Source organism: Macrotis lagotis, chromosome 3, assembly GCF_037893015.1.
Source record: "Macrotis lagotis isolate mMagLag1 chromosome 3, bilby.v1.9.chrom.fasta, whole genome shotgun sequence".
NCBI classification, from domain to species: Eukaryota; Metazoa; Chordata; class Mammalia; order Peramelemorphia; family Peramelidae; genus Macrotis; species Macrotis lagotis.
The window spans coordinates 7993904-8011387 of NC_133660.1; the positions used below are offsets into that span (position 1 = coordinate 7993904).

At 34.7% G+C, this 17484-nt stretch overlaps 1 protein-coding gene across 5 annotated transcripts in view; it reads left to right on the forward strand.

The window, feature by feature from the left end:
• The window catches only part of RAP1GDS1 (Rap1 GTPase-GDP dissociation stimulator 1), a 200185-nt gene that overhangs the window by 104081 nt on the left and 78620 nt on the right, over nucleotides 1–17484 (forward strand). For 4 of the 5 annotated variants that reach the window (XM_074228074.1, XM_074228073.1, XM_074228076.1 and 1 more), the window contains exons 3-4: nucleotides 7403–7525; nucleotides 11937–12062. In XM_074228074.1, coding sequence (XP_074084175.1) covers nucleotides 7403–7525; nucleotides 11937–12062 — 249 coding nt within the window. Of the gene's footprint in view, nucleotides 1–7402; nucleotides 7583–11936; nucleotides 12063–17484 lie in introns of those variants that run through there. The other variant, XM_074228077.1, reaches the window with a different exon arrangement.

Genomic DNA, 17484 nt, shown 5'->3' on the forward strand with positions numbered 1-17484 from the left:
TATTTTTATAAATGAAATGAGAGTGCTTGAGGGAAAAATTGGAAAGAAATGAGAGCTGTTGAAGAAAAAATTAGGAAGAAAAAACTAACAACTTGGAAGAGGAATTACAAAAGCTTGCAGAAGCAACAAATACCCTGACAATTGGAATGGACAAAAAAAAGATGCTAATGACAACATGAAAAAACAAGATGAAAACACTGAAATTATAGGAAAAAAATGCAAAAACATCTCTTGGCAAAAACAACTCACCTGAAAAAACAGAGTGAAGAGAAAAAAAATGTAAAAATCCGAATGCCTAGACCAAGAAAAAAAAATACCTGGAAATCCCTTTTCAAGAAATCTTAAAATAAAATTGTCTAGATCTCTAAGAATCAGACATCAAAGTAGAAATTGAAAGAATCCACCAAACACCTTCTGAAATAAATCCCAAAATCATGACCAAAATCCAGAGTTTTCAGATCAAAGTAAAAAATAGTGAAGCAGCCAGAAGTGATGAATTCAGGTACTGAGAAGCCCCAGTCAAAATAACACATGGTTTAGCAGCCACCACTAAAAAGGATCAGAGAACTTGGAATTCAGTATTCCAGAAGGCAGAAGATAAAGGCCAAGAATAACTCAGCAAAACTGAATCTAATTCTACAAGGGGAAAAATTGACATTTAATAGTGATCTTCCAAAGCATTCTGATGAAAGCACCAGAGATAGAAATGAAGAGAAATATGAAAAAGCTTCAAGGAACAAACTAGGATAAACTGCTTACACTGAAATATGGAGAGAAGATGCTGATGTTCCCCCTAAACAATGTCATCATCAGGAGACAAGGAGCAGTCTTAAATAAGTCTAAGACAATAATCCCTATCTTATAGCTGAGGATACTAAGACAGAGAGAAATTAAATTGCTTGACCATGATCATATGGAGAGATTTAAACTCAAGACTGTCTAGGGACAGCAATCAGGATGTTCATTTTCAGTTCATCATTCAGTAAACATTTATTAAGCACCACAGCATGCCAGTCACTGTGGTGGATACAAAAAAAGGTTGAAAGACTGCCCTGCCCTCAAAGATCTTACAATCTAAGTGGGGGAGATAACTGCAGACAAAAAAGGTGGTTTTCTAGACTCTCCACATGGAAGAAGGATTATATTTATCTGGTTTGGTCTTGAAGGACAGAACTACAGTAAGAAGTGGAAGTAAGAGACTCAGGCTTGATGGAAGGAAGAGCTTTGACAATCAGAGTCATCCCAGGGTGGTGCACCCTCTGGGAGGGAGGGCTAGTACTTCGCTGGTGGTCTTCAAGCCAAGTCTGCAGCTCCCTGGGATGCCGTGCTACTGGCCTTCGAGGAAGAGAAGCTGGTTGGGATTTCCGGGTCTGTTAGGTGTCTCCAAATGACTGGTTCCTACAGGGGACAGAGACTGGGAGTTTTCAAAACTTAGCATTAACTTATCTGTAAAATGAGGATGACAACGGACCCTCCCCTTAAGGGTTTTGAGAGGATAAAAGGAGATAATAGTCATGAAGCACTTTGAAAATCTGAAAGTGCTAGTTATTACTATAATCATCACCTTATTTGGGGATGGTGCTGCTTGTTATTACTTTCCCATCTTTCATGATTTTTATTCTGTGGAAAATTTCTTCAGTTACTAGGCTGAATAATTCTAGCTTCCTTCCTTTGAAATACATAGACTGCCTGTGACATTCCGCCTTTATTTTTAACCTATTCTTTCAGTTACCATAAAAATAAGATGTGCTTGGGTGGTTGTCAATAAACTGCTCCCCTTCACACATGCTCCATTGTCCCAGTTTCACATCTGATCCCTTGTGACTGATGCTACCTGTCTTCCCATTCTTGTAGGTAGATGATGTCACATCTTAGACCAAGGACAGCATAAGCCCAGGGTTTCAGGATCACACTTCATCTTGTAGTGAGGAAGTATTATCTAAAAGCAAATGTGGTTAATTCTGTTTTGCTTCCTGCCAAGCAACCATAAATTCCTAGATCTTAGATGTTTTGTACCCAGATAAAAAAATGAAATAAAGGAAAGTTAGAACATCTTTTTTGAAAATTTTTTTTTCCAATTACATACATGATAGTTTTCTACATTCATCCTTTTGCAAGCTTTTGAGTTCCACAGTTTTCTTTCTCCCTCCCTTTACTCCCCCTTCCCTATGGCAACAGTCTTATATAGTCTTATATAGATTGTTAGATATAGAATCATGTTTAACATATTTCCAGGTTAGTAATGTTATAAAGAGGAATTAGAATTATGGGGGGGGGAATCATGAGAAAGAAAGAAAAAAAAACAAAAGAAAATTTGAAAAGCAAACAGTGCGCTTTGTTCTGCATTCAGAATCCATAGTTTTTTCTTCCTTTGGATCTGAAGGGCATTTTCCTTAGCAAGTCTCTCAGGATTATCCTTGATCACTGAACTACTGTGAGGAGCTGAGTCCATCAGCCTTGCTGTCAATATGCACAATGCTTTCCTGGTTCTGCTCACTTCACTCAGTAACAGATCATCAAGTCTCTCCAGGCTTTTCTAGAGTCTGGCATTCATGATTTCTCACAGAGCAATGGTATCCATCACATTCATGTACCATAATTTATTCAGCCATTCCAACTGATTTCCAATTCTTTGCCACTACAAAAAAGACTGAATATTTCTGTACATGCTGGTCTTTCCCCCCCTTTTTTAATAGAATATCTTTGTTGAAGGCATTTGCTTAGATGAGTCTGTGCCGAGTGAAATGAGCTGTCACAGCAGGAGAACAGTTTATGCAGTTGCAGCCATATTGTAAAGAGAAATCTGAGACTTACAAACAGTGACCATCATGTTACCCACCTCCTGACCGAAAGACAATACACTCAGAATCAGATTCAGAATTGTTTTTTGGACAAAGCCAATTTGGGTATTTGTTTTGCTTGACTCTGCATATTTCCCCTGCCCCCCACAATGAGGAGAGGTGGGGAGGAAATGGAATTTTGTTCATGGTAAAACAGTGTTGCTCTAATAAAAGAAAGTTACTGTCTAGGGTTAGGAAAATACTATGCATTAAAAGTTATACTATCCATGAAATGTGTAAATTCATGATGAAGAATTAAAGAATCTGTGTTAAATCTTAAGAACTCAATACTAATACAAGCAAAACAAGTTGTTGCCACAAAACTAGGACATATTGTGAATTAAAGTTTTATAAAGATGCCTAAGGTAGGAGCATCTAGGTGGTGCAGTGGATAAAGCACCGGCCCTGGAGTCAGGAGTACCTGGGTTCAAATCCAGTCTCAGACACTTGATAATTACCTAGCTGTGTGGCCTTGGGCAAGCCACTTAACCCCGTTTGTCTTGCAAAATCCTTAAAAAAAAGATGCCTAAGCTCTATTGTACAATTAATAAATTTCAATAATTTTTAAAGGTTTATGTTTTCCTATTCTCCAGTAAAAGAATGATCAAAGACTATGAGCAGGCAGTTCACAAAAAAAAAAGTAAATAATCAACATCTATATGAACACAATGCTTCAGGTCATGAATAACAAGTGAAAAGCAAATTACACAACTCTGAAGTTCTACTCCACAAATTTCAAACCAAGAAAAAAAAAGGAAAGGACCCTTATGTATAAAAATAGTTACAGTTCTTTTTTTAAGGAACAAAGAACTGAAAACAAGGAGTTACCCATCCCTTGGGAGTATAAAGCAGAGTTGAGGGAGAATGATATTGATGCCAAGGAAAAAGAGAAAGAAAAGCCCATTGATGAAGCATTTTAAAAAATATGCTGAATAGAGTAGAAGGATGTTTAAAAAGAGATAGAGGAGTAGTACCATTTTGGAACCACTACATAAAAAAAACAGTTAATTTGTAACAGAAATTCATGGTTCATGTAGAGATCACATTCTGTTTTCTTTGATATAGAAATGATCTTATTTATTGTCAAGTTCAGAAAAAAAAATAGGTATGCACTCTCTTTAATGTGTACACAAAAGCCATCTTTGTGTGATGTCCCTTGAGTTCAAATAGGCAACTATAGAAGTCATGTGAAATAGATGCTGATTTTTTTCATTTAAAATGCTAGAAATATGGTAGGTATAATAGATTTAGGAGCAGAATCAGCCCTCTAGTCTAAACTACTTATTTTACAGATGATAAAACAGAATCAAAAAGATTGAGTGATTTACCTGATTTCAAATAGATTGTAAGTTGACAGCCTGATGACTCTAAAGTTAGTACTTTTACCCCTGTCCCACACTACCTAACCTCACATATGTGAAAAATGAAATAAATTAAGGAAATAGTTTAGATCTTAATTATATGTTTTGCTTTATCTCACAATAATTTCTGACAGTCAGTGGGATGTAATGGATAGAAAACTTCCCTTGAAGATTGAAAGACCTGGACTTGAAGTCCTGCCTCTGATCCATGCTGGTCATGGAACTTGGGACAAGTACCTTCATATCCTGATGCCCAAAGTATTCTCTAAAACTGTAAATTACAGAGAAAGTGGTGATTTGCATTTTTTAGGGAAGATTTCCATATCAGTTTATCAATTAAGTCAAACATCATATCAGTTAAGTCTGATACTCCAAAATTGTCTCCTTTTCACACTGTCAACAACTGGGAACTTTCTCTTGTACCAAAGGAAAAGAGTTAATCAAAATCAACCATCATAGCTACCACAATCAACCATGGTTGAACCTCTCTCCAGCAAAAATGAATAAGTGTAGAAATTGGAACTATTACTAATCACATGAAAGTGAATAAAAGAGTGTTTACGTGAATGGATTATTCATATTAGAGAGGTAAAAAATATTATCTGGGCTTTTTTTTATACTGAGAAACTTTTTATTTTGTTTTATGGAACTTCCAAGAAGTAGCTTTTCATTTAAAAGTAACAAACATAAAATCCTTGGAATTGATGAAAGTTAAGCTATTAATAAATATAATTCTTAATGCTTAATTAAACAGGAAGTCATACAGCAGCAAATAAAATTAATGTAATTACCTTTCTATAAACAGAGGATTGATCAGATAATCAGTTTTGGATTTATAGCATCTAATGCCTAAGTTTAGGCTTTGATTGTTGTCTAAGCAGTTGGTCATTTTCCTTATTATTTTTCTGCGATTTGCTATACTTCCTTTTCATTGATCACAAGCCACCACCCAAATGCCAGCTATCTAATTAACAATCTCTGTATTATAAATAAACATTATATAGATAAATATTATAAATTATATATATATATATATATTTATAAATTACCTAAAGGAACTAAAAAATATAATCACACAGTATAATTTGAGGTGCATTTTAAAGGAATCTTGAGTAGATAATCTTTTTTCCGTGGTAACTAGGTGGTACAGTGGATAGAGCACCAGCCCTGGAGTCAATTCAAATCTAACTTCAGACACTTAATAATTACCTAGCTATGTGACCTTGGGCAAGTCACTTAACCCCACTGCCTTCAATAAATAAATTTTTTTTAAAAAAATATCTTGTTTTCCTTATTTGTCCTGAAAATGTCAATATTTAGTTTAGATTCTGCTATTTTCCTTTGTTTTCATGGTGTTGTGGAAAGCACACTCAGTTTGAAGCCAGAGAAACTAGTTTCACATCTCAGCTTTTCTTCTTCCCTCCTTCTGACCTTGGGTGTCATTTAAGTGAGCTTCTTTAAAAATGAATGGATTTGAATAGATCAAACTTCCCGAAATGTATATTTTATATTTTTGTTACAGTATTTCCATATAATTGCCTGACTTTGCAGTCCTACATATTTTATTTTCTGCCTTTAAAGACATTGTTTTGAGAAGGGATACATAGTTTTTTATCAGACAAAGACAAAGAATTCCTAGGTTAGATAATAACTAAAATCTTTAAATCTATTGTTTGATTTACATTTCACATGTTTTTCCATAACACTTCAGAGTACTTAAGATGCCAATTTGTTAAGAAAGGAAGGTGGGAGGTGAAATGAACAGAATTTAATTTGGAAAGAGGAGTTACATTAATCAAGCTGAAATGCATCTTATTGCAGTCCTGAGCAAGGCAGTTTTAGAAGAACATAGTTGGCATTTCGACATAAATCTCTCTATCAGTGCATATAGGTATGCATATGGTTATATGGGTATCTGCATACCCCTACATCTGTGCACATCCATGTGTCTATATTAGTTTAAGGTTTTCAAAGTGCTTTACAAATGTGACTGCATTTTCTCCTCACCTCAACCCTAGTAGGTTTCATAAATGGGAAAACTAAGCAGCTAGTAAGTAGAGGTCAGATTTGAACTCAGGTCTTCCTCATTCCAAGTCTAACTCTTCATCCACTCTCACTATTTGGTTGCCAAATGAAATTTGGGCTTGTTTGTTGGTGAATATGTCTTTAGTCAATGGACTAAATTGTTGATTCACAGCTTTTGTCTCTTTATCTCATTGTCTTCATCTGGAAGGAATTGTAGACATGTTATGATCATGGATTTTGAGTTGAAGAGACTTTAGACATCCCCTAGTCTGATTCCCTCTTGACAAGGATTTATTCTGAATGTGGGACATGAATCTTTTTGTTACTTCAGTTAAAACACCAGGTGCTTTTTCTTTGGGTGACCTATGTCAACAGGTGTTTGTTAAACCCTATTGTTTGCAAGGTTCTGCTAAATATTGGAGATACAAAGACAGCCCAAAACAGAGAGAACAGTCTCTTTTCTCAGGGAACTCCTTCTGGATGGGGAGTTATTATGCAAAAAAGACAGAGAAAGGAAGAAAGGCAGAGGTCGTGTGTCCTTACAGTGATGTTTGGTCCTTGTCTCATCAGAAAACATTCATTCCTATAAAGTGACCCAGGGTGAGTCTATCCGTCATTAGAATGGCCATTTGTTTCCAGAAAGGCTGCCACTCAATTACAGAGGAACAGAGTTACCCAACGGGTGGCATACCATTATAATTGTATGCATGGAAAGAAGAGAGGCCAGGAAACACTCAGCTGGGAGTAATAAAGACTAGAATTACACTGCAGAGTAAGTTTCTCTTAGGAGTGATATACATAAATAAAGAATGCTTTGATTTATTTTTACTATAAATACTTAAAATGATTTATTATTCATCTTTAGGTGAATGTATCACAACTGTTCTCCCTGAATGTGATTTAGTGTAAACATATAAATCAGGATACACACGGAATATATTTTACACAGGGCAGGCTTTTGAAAATGTTGAGCTTAGACTGCTGGTATTTTGGAGAAGAATGTTCAGTTCATCTCAGACAACATTTAAGAAGCACCTACTATGCACCATAAACTGTGCTTAAGTATTGAGCATACAAATCAGAAAGTCATGTTAATCTTCTTTTTAATGACAATTATAAAACTTGACCTTGCAGATTATCTGTCATTGAAACTCTTTTGTCCGGTCTATTTTTCAGATATGGAGACAAGTGAAAAACTCCAAGGAAGTGGGATCCTTCAGTTGTTTGCCAGTCTGTTGACGCCACATTCACCCTGCACAGCCAAAGTAGCGAACATCATAGCAGAAGTAGCCAAAAATGGTGAGGTTTTCCTCAAGAAATTTTCTGCTGGAACATCTTCAGTTTTGCACCTCACTTGTCAGTATGCTTTATTTTATTTATGTTTTACTTTAGTAGAGTAGACAATTTTTCCATCTGTCACTCACTCTGTCTCCTTTTCTGCCTCTCCATTGAATCTTTTTTTTCATACAGTTGTTTAGAATGGCTGTATTTATATAGTCATTCCATTCACATGTTCCCATTCATTAATTCATTGCATTGAAATAGGATTTGAGAGAGAATTTTGTCAGTTACTAATTTTTTTTTTTTTTTTTACCAAAGGATCATTTGAATTCTTCACTGAAATACTGCCTTTCAAATGAAGACTTACTTTTCAGATCATATGCTAGATTGCTCTGCAAACTAAGTTAAATTCCCTGTTTTCCCAGTTTGGTTTATTCTGCTGATCCTGCAACTCTTCTTTGCATAAACTGCTAATTACATTCTGCTTCTCTATTCCTAGCAAGTTTAGAAAACACTGGTTAATGCAGATCTAAAGACTTATCTCAAAGAAATAATTTAATGCTTAATCTAGTTGTGTTTATGGGTTAGATCTGTAGTAAGAATCTTGTTCAGAAAGGTCATATTGGGGTAGAATGAATGGCCTAAAATATTTACTTAATCAACTTGATTGGTTTTCATAGCCAGCCTGCATGGAAGGATTGGCATCAAGAATGATAGCTTTTGATGAACCTTAATGTTACAGGGTCTATAATTACCTTCAGAAAACCTAACTTAAGAAGTTGCATTGAGTAAAGCATTATAAAGCAAAGAGGAGACTTTGACAGTCTCAACAAGCATTTGATTCTTACTATGTGGTAGGCAACTTGCTAGTCCCCAGGGATACAAGAACAAAAATGAAATGACCTTTATACTCAAAGAGTTTACATTCCATGGCAGATGACCTGATGAAATACCTGCATCCACTGTATCTAACTGTACCAGTTCCTAATTGGCTTTTTCCCTATGTCCCTAAATCTTTTCAGGGTATTTATGAGTAATTTTTCAGGATTTTCAAAGATTCTGCCATTATAAGCCATGGTTTTACTACTGGTAGCTGAAATTGGCTAATATCAGTGCAAGTTAGTCTCAAGTTGCATTATTTTGCTGGTATTATTTTAATATTGTGTTGAATACTTGTTAATCCAGATTGGTCCTAAAAGTTCATAAAACTGTTGGTGGGTTGAAGGTATTTGAGAGCCTCAAGAGATGTTTTGAGCAGTTCTGGAGATAGTTGGAACTACTTCAAAGTAGTTAAATGACTCTTAGAACTGTTTCAGGTCTAGTAAGGAAATAACTATAGGTTTCCTGGGCTGGGCCTACCTTGAATATTTTTTGCAGAATCTGAAACTTAATAATGTCCTCAAATCTGAATTATTTTTGTAGCTCAAGTTGTAGCTGTGCTATGAGTGGCTTCATGTTATGGGTGAAGAAAGTGTAGTCATTTTCCCAAATGACAGTTTATCATTAGCAGACTAGGGATTAAGACATATGATTCATATGCTTATTGCTTAGTTTCTTATTCTATCATGTTATAGTTATAATTTGTATCTTCAGATAGCTAATTAGAGGTCCAAGAATATAAAAATTGGTTGATTCTTATACCTTTAGCAATCATGCATTTCAGGAAAAAGCAACGAAACAGACTTTTTTTTTAGGGGAAGGTTTTGATCATTCTCTTATGCCCTTCATCAAACAAAGACTTTTATTTAATCTCAGAACTAAAAACTTAACATTTTCATAATATTTTTGGTTTTAAAGCAGAGAACATTTATCTTTTGGAAACATTAAAAATATTATCATGCATAGTTTGATCAAACAGATCTCTGCTGGATAACTTCAGGTGTTTATTACTTAGCCATTGAACTACTTGAAGACTGGTCTCTATTAGAAGGCTGTTGATGGGGGCGGCTACCTGGCGTAGCAGATAAAGCACTGGCCCTAGAGTCAGGAGTGCGTTGGTTCAAATCCGGTCTCAGACACTTAATAATTACTTAGCTGTGTGGCCTTGGGCAAGCCACTTAACCCTGTTTGCCTTGCAAAAACCTTTTTTTAAAAAAAAAAGAAGCTGTTGATGACTAAACACTATAATTGTGTATTTATGATGATTACTCTGCCTCCTCTGGTTTTCCTTCTAACTTGTCTGACTTTCCTTCTCAATCACCTTTGCTGGTTCTCCATCCAAGTTCCAGTCACTGACCATCAGTGTCCTCCAAGACTGCCCTGGGCCCTCCTCTCAGTATCTCACTTGAGGGTCCATTGGTTCCTTTTATGTTTGCTTCTCATCATTAGGAGCTGCCTTCCTTTTGAAGTTCCCTGCCATCCAATCTGAATGTGCCTTGTCTAGACATAGTTCTTTACATGTTGCTTCCCCCCATTGACTTGGAGCTCCTTAAGGGATACAATGATAAAACCATTAACATTGTATCATGGAAGTAACTCGGGGTTCTCAAAGTCTACACCAATGAGTGATGAGTTTTCCCATCCTATAACTTTTTTTGTTTTTTTAAGTTTTATTTATTTAAGGCAATGGGATTAATTGACTTGCCCAAGGTCACACAGCTAGGCAATTATTATTTGTCTGAGGCTGGATTTGAACTCAGGTCCTCTTGAATTTTAGGGCCGGTGCTCTATCCACTGTAACCCCTAGCTGCCCCTATCCTATTATTATTGATTTCAACCTTGGTATCACCTTTGACCCTTCATCCTCACTCACCCCATGTAGCCATTTGCTTGACAGATCTCATCATTTTTTTCTCTCTAACATCCCAGAGTTATATCCTCCTCTTACATTTCAACCTTCATCACTTCTCACCTACATAATTGCATTAGCTCTAATGGTCTCCTTCTCTACTGTCTCCAGTCCTTACTTCAACAAGTATAGATCTGATCATGGTACTCATCTCGCTAAATTTCATTTACTTCCTGTTATCTCTAGAATCAACTCTAAATTCCTACATATGGCTCTTACAGCACAGTCTCTGACAGTCATCTTACTCCTTACTCCTCTGTGACTCTTACACACTGACTGACTCTTCTTCTAATGCCCTTTCCATGACATGATCTACATCTCAAATCTGACGGAAACTGTGCATATGAAATTTACTGAAAGAAGCTGTTGGAGAGTGAGGGGGAGAAGGTCCTGTTCTTCTTCTTCTTCTTTTTTTTAAAGCCAAGTAGAGAGAGACAATCATGGACTCAACCTCCTGTCCTTTGACTCCACATTTTGGCCTCTGCAGAAATTTTTCTGCATTGACCCCCCTGCCCTAATAATTGACTAATAGAGCATTCCTTCCTCCCTTTCCCCCATCCAACCCTCCAAGAGCTGATGCTTATATGTTTGTTGTTTGGTTGTTGCTGTCCGCTATGAAAGATTGAAGATGGAAGTGTCAAATATGAAGACAGTATGTGAGCAGTACTAAAAGAAATTACTTGAATAGAATAAAGAAGTTCTTTGGTTGACTTTTTCTTACATTCATGAAATGTTCTAAGTTTGAGAACAAAGGTGATAGATTGTATATGAACTTTAATGGCAGGCATTCAGGGAAAAAAAGGAGTAAGAGTGTGGACTTGGGGACAGTCCCATATCATAAGTATTACTTTGCAAAAACTGGTTTGCTAGAATAACTTTTTATTAACTTGTTTTGGTTTCTTAAGAGTACATGTAGGGGTGGCTAAGTGGCGCAGTGGATAGAGCACTGGCCTTGGAGTCAGGAGTACCTGAGTTCAAATCTGGCCTCAGACACTTAATAATTACCTAGCTAGGGGTGGCTAGGTGGTGTAGTGGATAAAGCACCAGCCCTGGAGTCAGGAGTACCTGGGTTCAAATCCGGTCTCAGACACTTAATAATTACCTAGCTGTGTGGCCTTGGGCAAGCCACTTAACCCCGTTTGCCTTGCAAAAAAAAAAAACCTAAAAAAAATTACCTAGCTGTGTGACCTTGGGCAAGCCACTTAACCCCATTGCCTTGAAAAATCTAAAAAAATAAAAAGAGTACATGTGGAACAAGGGAGACAGTATGATGGCTTTGTGTACTTTGAATTCTTATTTAATTTTCCAAGGTCATAGAATGAACATTGCCAATTTTCCCCTCATTTATGCTGTAGATGTTGCTACCATTGCATACTTAAGCTTTATTTGGGAATTTTAAATTAACTGCAGTGAAAAATTAATTAAGACCCTCTTGGTTCTGGTACTTCAATCAACAAGAGAAAAATATGGCAATGGTCTTCATTATATAAAATATTTTATAAGATATTTGTTGGGGTGAGAATGAGTAATTTTGGTATAGAAATGTAATCTTCAGGAGCAAAGCATTTTAATAACTTACTAAGGGAAGTGACTTATATGAATTGAAAGTTCTTCCATTTTAATTCTTACTATCTTTTGCAGAGTTTATGCGGCTGCCGTGTGTGGAGGCTGGCTTGATTCCCCCATTGGTGCAGCTGCTGAACTGCAAAGACCAGGAAGTACTACTTCAGACGGGCAGAGCCCTTGGCAACATATGCTATGATAGCCGTAAGTGTTGAGATAGCCACAGTGTTCTTTGAAAATCTGGTCTGAGTATTATTAATTTCAACTTTTGGGTTGACTCATCATGGAATTGATTTTTTTATTTAGGCTGACCGAACCACATCAGTTCGAGTTATCTTGACTACTTGTTAGTACCCAAATTAGGGGAAAATTTTCTTATGTGAGAAATGCAGGAAATTTCTTTTTGACTTATATGACTGTAGACAATATTTTCAGATAATAGTGAATCTCTTTTTAAGGAATTTGCTGTTCAAAAGTTTGAATTATAAACTCACTTCCCTTATATCTTGTCCTCTCTCTGGTTAGATTTTTACCCAACATTCTTAGGTATTCTTTTTAAAAAAATTTTAATCATTTATTTTTTTGTTTTCACATTATTATAATTATTTTGTGAAAGTAAACATAAACTCCTGTTCCCCCCAAAAAGATAGAGATACCTCAAGAGAAGCGAAGTGCAAGGAAAAAAAAAGTGTACTTTAGTCTGTGTTCAGATACCATTGGCTCTGTCTCTGAGATGGGTTACATTTTTTATCTTACCTGTGTATTCCTAAGAATGCTTGCACAGTTGGAAATCCATCCAAATATATTTAAAATGAACTATACAAATAGTTTTAAAACATCATAATTGGAAAAGTTTGATTCAGCCCACTGTGTTTACGTGAACTGAAACCATATTTATTATTTCTTATTCCTATCACCTTCTTTTCTCTTTGTTCCTAAATTAAGAGAATATATACATCCATTTGTATAAATCATATTTCTATACATAAACCTATAAAAACTTAATATAGAGAGAGAAAAGTACAAGCTATACCATATTTGGTATAACAGGCTTTTCCTAATGCTCTCTAGCTCCTGATTTCTTTTGAACCTTGAACATTAGCTTATGTATTGATAGCAGCCTTAAGGAGTTTCACGGAAATTTTATCAGGATAAACTTGAAGTGAAACTTTTCATATTAATAATTACATGCATTTCTGCAGGTTGGCCCAAAATAATTGGGGCAATTTTAAACTTTAGCTGTATATCTTTTAAGACTGAAATGTGTTTTACATATATTATCTAATTTGGATCTGCACAAGATCTCATTATGGTCTGTATATAGGTATTAGCTGAAGAATTCATAATTTAAAGAGTTTAGGTTTCTTGTCTGTGGCCCCACAGCTTATGTCAGAGGTGAGATTCGCACTCAAGTCCGACACTCGCTCCTTCTACTTTTTTGAGCACCTAATTTAGCTTCTTCTCAGATGTTATCTCAGCCCCAAAGAAGGGTTAATTTTAGAAATATGAGTTACCCAAAGACAAAATGAGCCACAAAATATGAATAGAAATGGAGTATTATCTTCATCTGTAATATATCTGAAGCATTAATATTGAGAGCTAGCCATCAAAGTTCATCTTCTTGCTTACCACAGTCTGAAACAATCTATTACAGTTGATTATCTTTTATTTCAACTTGAAATTTTATAGCTCCTGGCCTTAATTTCTCCCCTCTACTCCAATGACTTTTTTTGTAATTTTGCTGCATCTTTTTCTCCCCAAATATCTTCTTCCTTCCTACCCCCCCAATTTAGCTTCATTTAAAAGAATAGAGTTTTATCATTGTAATTTCCTTCCTTCTTTATCAGTATTTGTATAGTGTCTTTTTGTTACTGAATATCATTGACTAAGTGGGAACTTTATGCTCATTTTATGAACTTAACTCATTCTCATTTTTATTTTACATAATTACTTTTCAGGGTAATATATTAAAGCATATTCTCACTATGGAAAAATGTTTTTTTTTTAAACTCAATGTGCAGAGTATTGAGAACATTGTCATCTAAATTCATTACACTCATGTCTATGATCAGGAAATGAGGCTACAAAAAAAGGATCCTTATATTTTGTTCTGTAAAATTAATCTTAATGTTTTTCTATCAAAAGATTTCTTTGAGAAGGACTTTAATGACTTTTCTTCCATACTTAATGAACATATATAAAATACAAGATATCCATAGTCACTTGATTATCTGTTGTCATATATTGCTGTGATTCTGTCTGATTTCCTCCAAGGAATGTCATGAAATTAGAGTAATAAATGTCAAATTAATAAGATTAGCATTCTTGATTAAACCGGAATCCATTACCACGTTTATCACAGCTGTGCTATGTACTTTAATAGTCCTTTATATTGTACCTTTAAATGTTGTAGATGCAGACTGTAATATCAAGTTAAATTATTTTAATCTTCATAAACATTTGTACTCATTTTATCACAATATTCAGAGAACAATCTTATACAAATTTTATTGATAGCAAATTAATGAAATCTAGTGCATGTTGAATATACAGAGTGTAACAAAAGTTTTAGTGCAGTTTTAAGCCAAACTATATACTGTTTTCCTTTATTTTTTAATCTAACACAGAGGCTGAAATAATAGCACTTTAAAGAATTAAATTAAAGAATTTAAAAAAAGCAGTGACACATTCCTACAAAGTTATGTGTTCATTAAAACATGCAATTTGTGCATATAAGCTTTGATTGCTAGAAATACCTACAGAATAATAACTAATGGTTTTATTGTTTCAATAGAAGTCTTCAATAGAAGACTAGAATTTTTTTCCTCATAATTAAATTTATCTGAGATAATTCAGATGATTTTCAGTGGCAGAATATTTATAGCAGTTGAAATTTTTAATAGGAACCACTCCTATTCCCTATTGAAGAGTTTTTAAAAAGAAAACTCTCATAACAAATATGCATAAACCTGCAAAATAATTCCATTGGCTTTGTCCAAAAATGTCTATCTCATTCTGCACCTCTCTGATAAGAACTGATTAATAAGAGTGATTTTTTTCCCTAAGACTTCTGGACTTGAGGTTTATCATCACATCGATCAGAGTTCAAAAGTCTTTTTAAAGTCATTTTCTCTATAATGTCTTTGTTGTCATTTAAGTTTTTCTCTTTGTTCAGCTCATAACACTGCATCACTTCATAAAGGTCCTCCTACTTTCCTCTGAAACTGTTCTTTTTGTCTTGTGACATAATAGTATTCCATTATATTCATAAACTATAATTTGGTTAGCCATTCCAATAATGGGTGCCCCTTCAATTATAAGCTTTTGGCTACTACAAAAAAGAGCTGTTATGAATACCTTTCCTTCTATGGGTCTTTTTCCTTGTTTTGTTTTATCTATTTGGAAATATAAGCTTAATAGTGGTATAACTGGGTCAAAAAAGTATGCTAAGTAACTCTGGGAGCATGGTTCCAAATTTGATGGTTGTTTTAAAGAAATATAGAAAAGCCAGTGAAACTTTGAAAAAAAATTATATCTGTGTATTTTCCCCTCAGACTTAGCTATGTTTTCTTAATCATTTTAACTGGTTTTCTTATCTGTTCTCCACATGAACAGATTTCCACCGTGGTATCCTAGGATCACCATAGAGTAAAGAAAGGATGTAAACAGAAGCAGATTGGGGCTTGGGATTGTCATTTATTTAAGAAATGTCATATTTCTTTGGCAGAGTTTGATTTTTTTTTTAATGTAACTAAAAGTAACATCTCCGCCTGCAGTTTGAAGGGGAGAAATTATAAACTTTACAAAGAATTATAGTTTCTGGAAAATCTATAGGCATGTGAGACTTCAGTGTTAATGACCTTGGCAGAGCCCAAATAAATCCTCTTACTAAGGAAAAGAATTTATCTTCTATAAGTCTAACATCAGGACAGCCAACTGATCGCATTTCTATACAAGGAGTATGATGAACATTATAAGCAGCATTGTTGCTACTGAGCTGTTAACAGTTCCACCCCCTCTCTTGAATGTACAGTAGGGATGAGGGAAGGAATTTCTGCCTAGGATTTATCATTTAAATACTTGTTTTCCAGAGAATCTCCAAGGCTGCAAAATTACAGAAGAATCTAAACAGATTGCTTAAATGGGCACTGTTGTCTCAATGGACTTTCTGTTGAGAGGCTTTTTGTTTATTCTCAGAGCAAAGGAGAAGGGGAATTGAACTTAAAATAGGAGAAAGAAAATGGATAATGCCTTCGGATGTTTAAGTTTTGTAGTTTAAAAGAAAGTAAATCTCAGAATCAAGTGAGTCCATTTGACATATTAACAGAATTTGGGATTCCTTGCACTTATTGGATGATTTTGTTTATAAGGAAGGTTCAGTTCAGAGAGGTCACATTTGTTGCCTTTATCTCTAACCAACTCTATCAAATGGGTCTTGAGAAAGGTTCATTCAATCTGAGTAATTAGTTGGTTAATGAAGAGAAAAATTTAATCTAAATAATGGGGAACTGAATTTCTTAAGTATGTTTAGAAAAGTAAAAAAAAATCACAACTCCCCCATTATCTCTCTACTGTTTGAATTTGGAGGTTTGATTCAAAATAATGCAAGTGAGACTAAAAGAAAAAAGATTGGATGGGATTAAAATTTCTTGTTCTTTTATCCCTTCTTCATGGAAAGAGTAAATTAAATTAATAAATATTAAAAAGTAAACAAATCAGAGAAGATATGTTCCCTTTTACTATATTAGATGTTACTATAATTTATAACTCAAATACATGCATAAATAATATTAAACATTTTGAAAGCTCATATAGAGTGGTTACTCCCATTTAGAATGAAGTTGTATTTCTACTCAAAGGGATGAGTTAATTCATTTAAGGAATTTTGAGTTTAAATAACTTCAGTTCAATATTTAGAGCAAGAAAATGATGAGACTTTCATAAGCTGGTAGTTTTCCCCCAAGATAGCTATTAATTTTATGAATTAATGCTAAGGATTCATGGAACCAGGGAATTGGTACCATACTCCTCTCCTAGAATAACTGAGCCTGAAGAGATCTGGGTATATGCATCAGTATTTCTGAGATAAAATGATTACCTTACAAACAATAGCATTTCTAAACCACTTTAATGTAAAAAGTGACTAAGTAATTATGCATTAGTGAAATACATTCATATACCTAAGTTATATAAGTTACTATTGATTTTAAGAACCAAGATACTTTGCTTATATTTTTGAGCAGCAGTTACATTCAGAAGGGTCAGAATCTTTTTTTTTTCATACTTATTTAAGGCAATGGAGTTAAGTGACTTGCCCAGGGTCACACAGCTATGTAATTAAGTGTCTGAGGCTAGATCTGAACTCAGTTGGAACATTGCATTTAGTATAAAGTGTGTTTAAACATCAGTCATCTGGAATCAGTGTTGGCTATCATTTTACACTTGAATTCTGTTCTTCTTTTAATGCTGTTTTTACATGTATCATTGTAGTCATAGTGGGTATGCATTCTTCTGGTTATGACTTTTTCTCTGCATCAGTTCCTATGAGCCAGCCTTAACCAGTTGCCAGGTATTTTATTATATTATGTATTTGTTTTATATGTTTTTCCTTTTTCCTTTTAGTTTT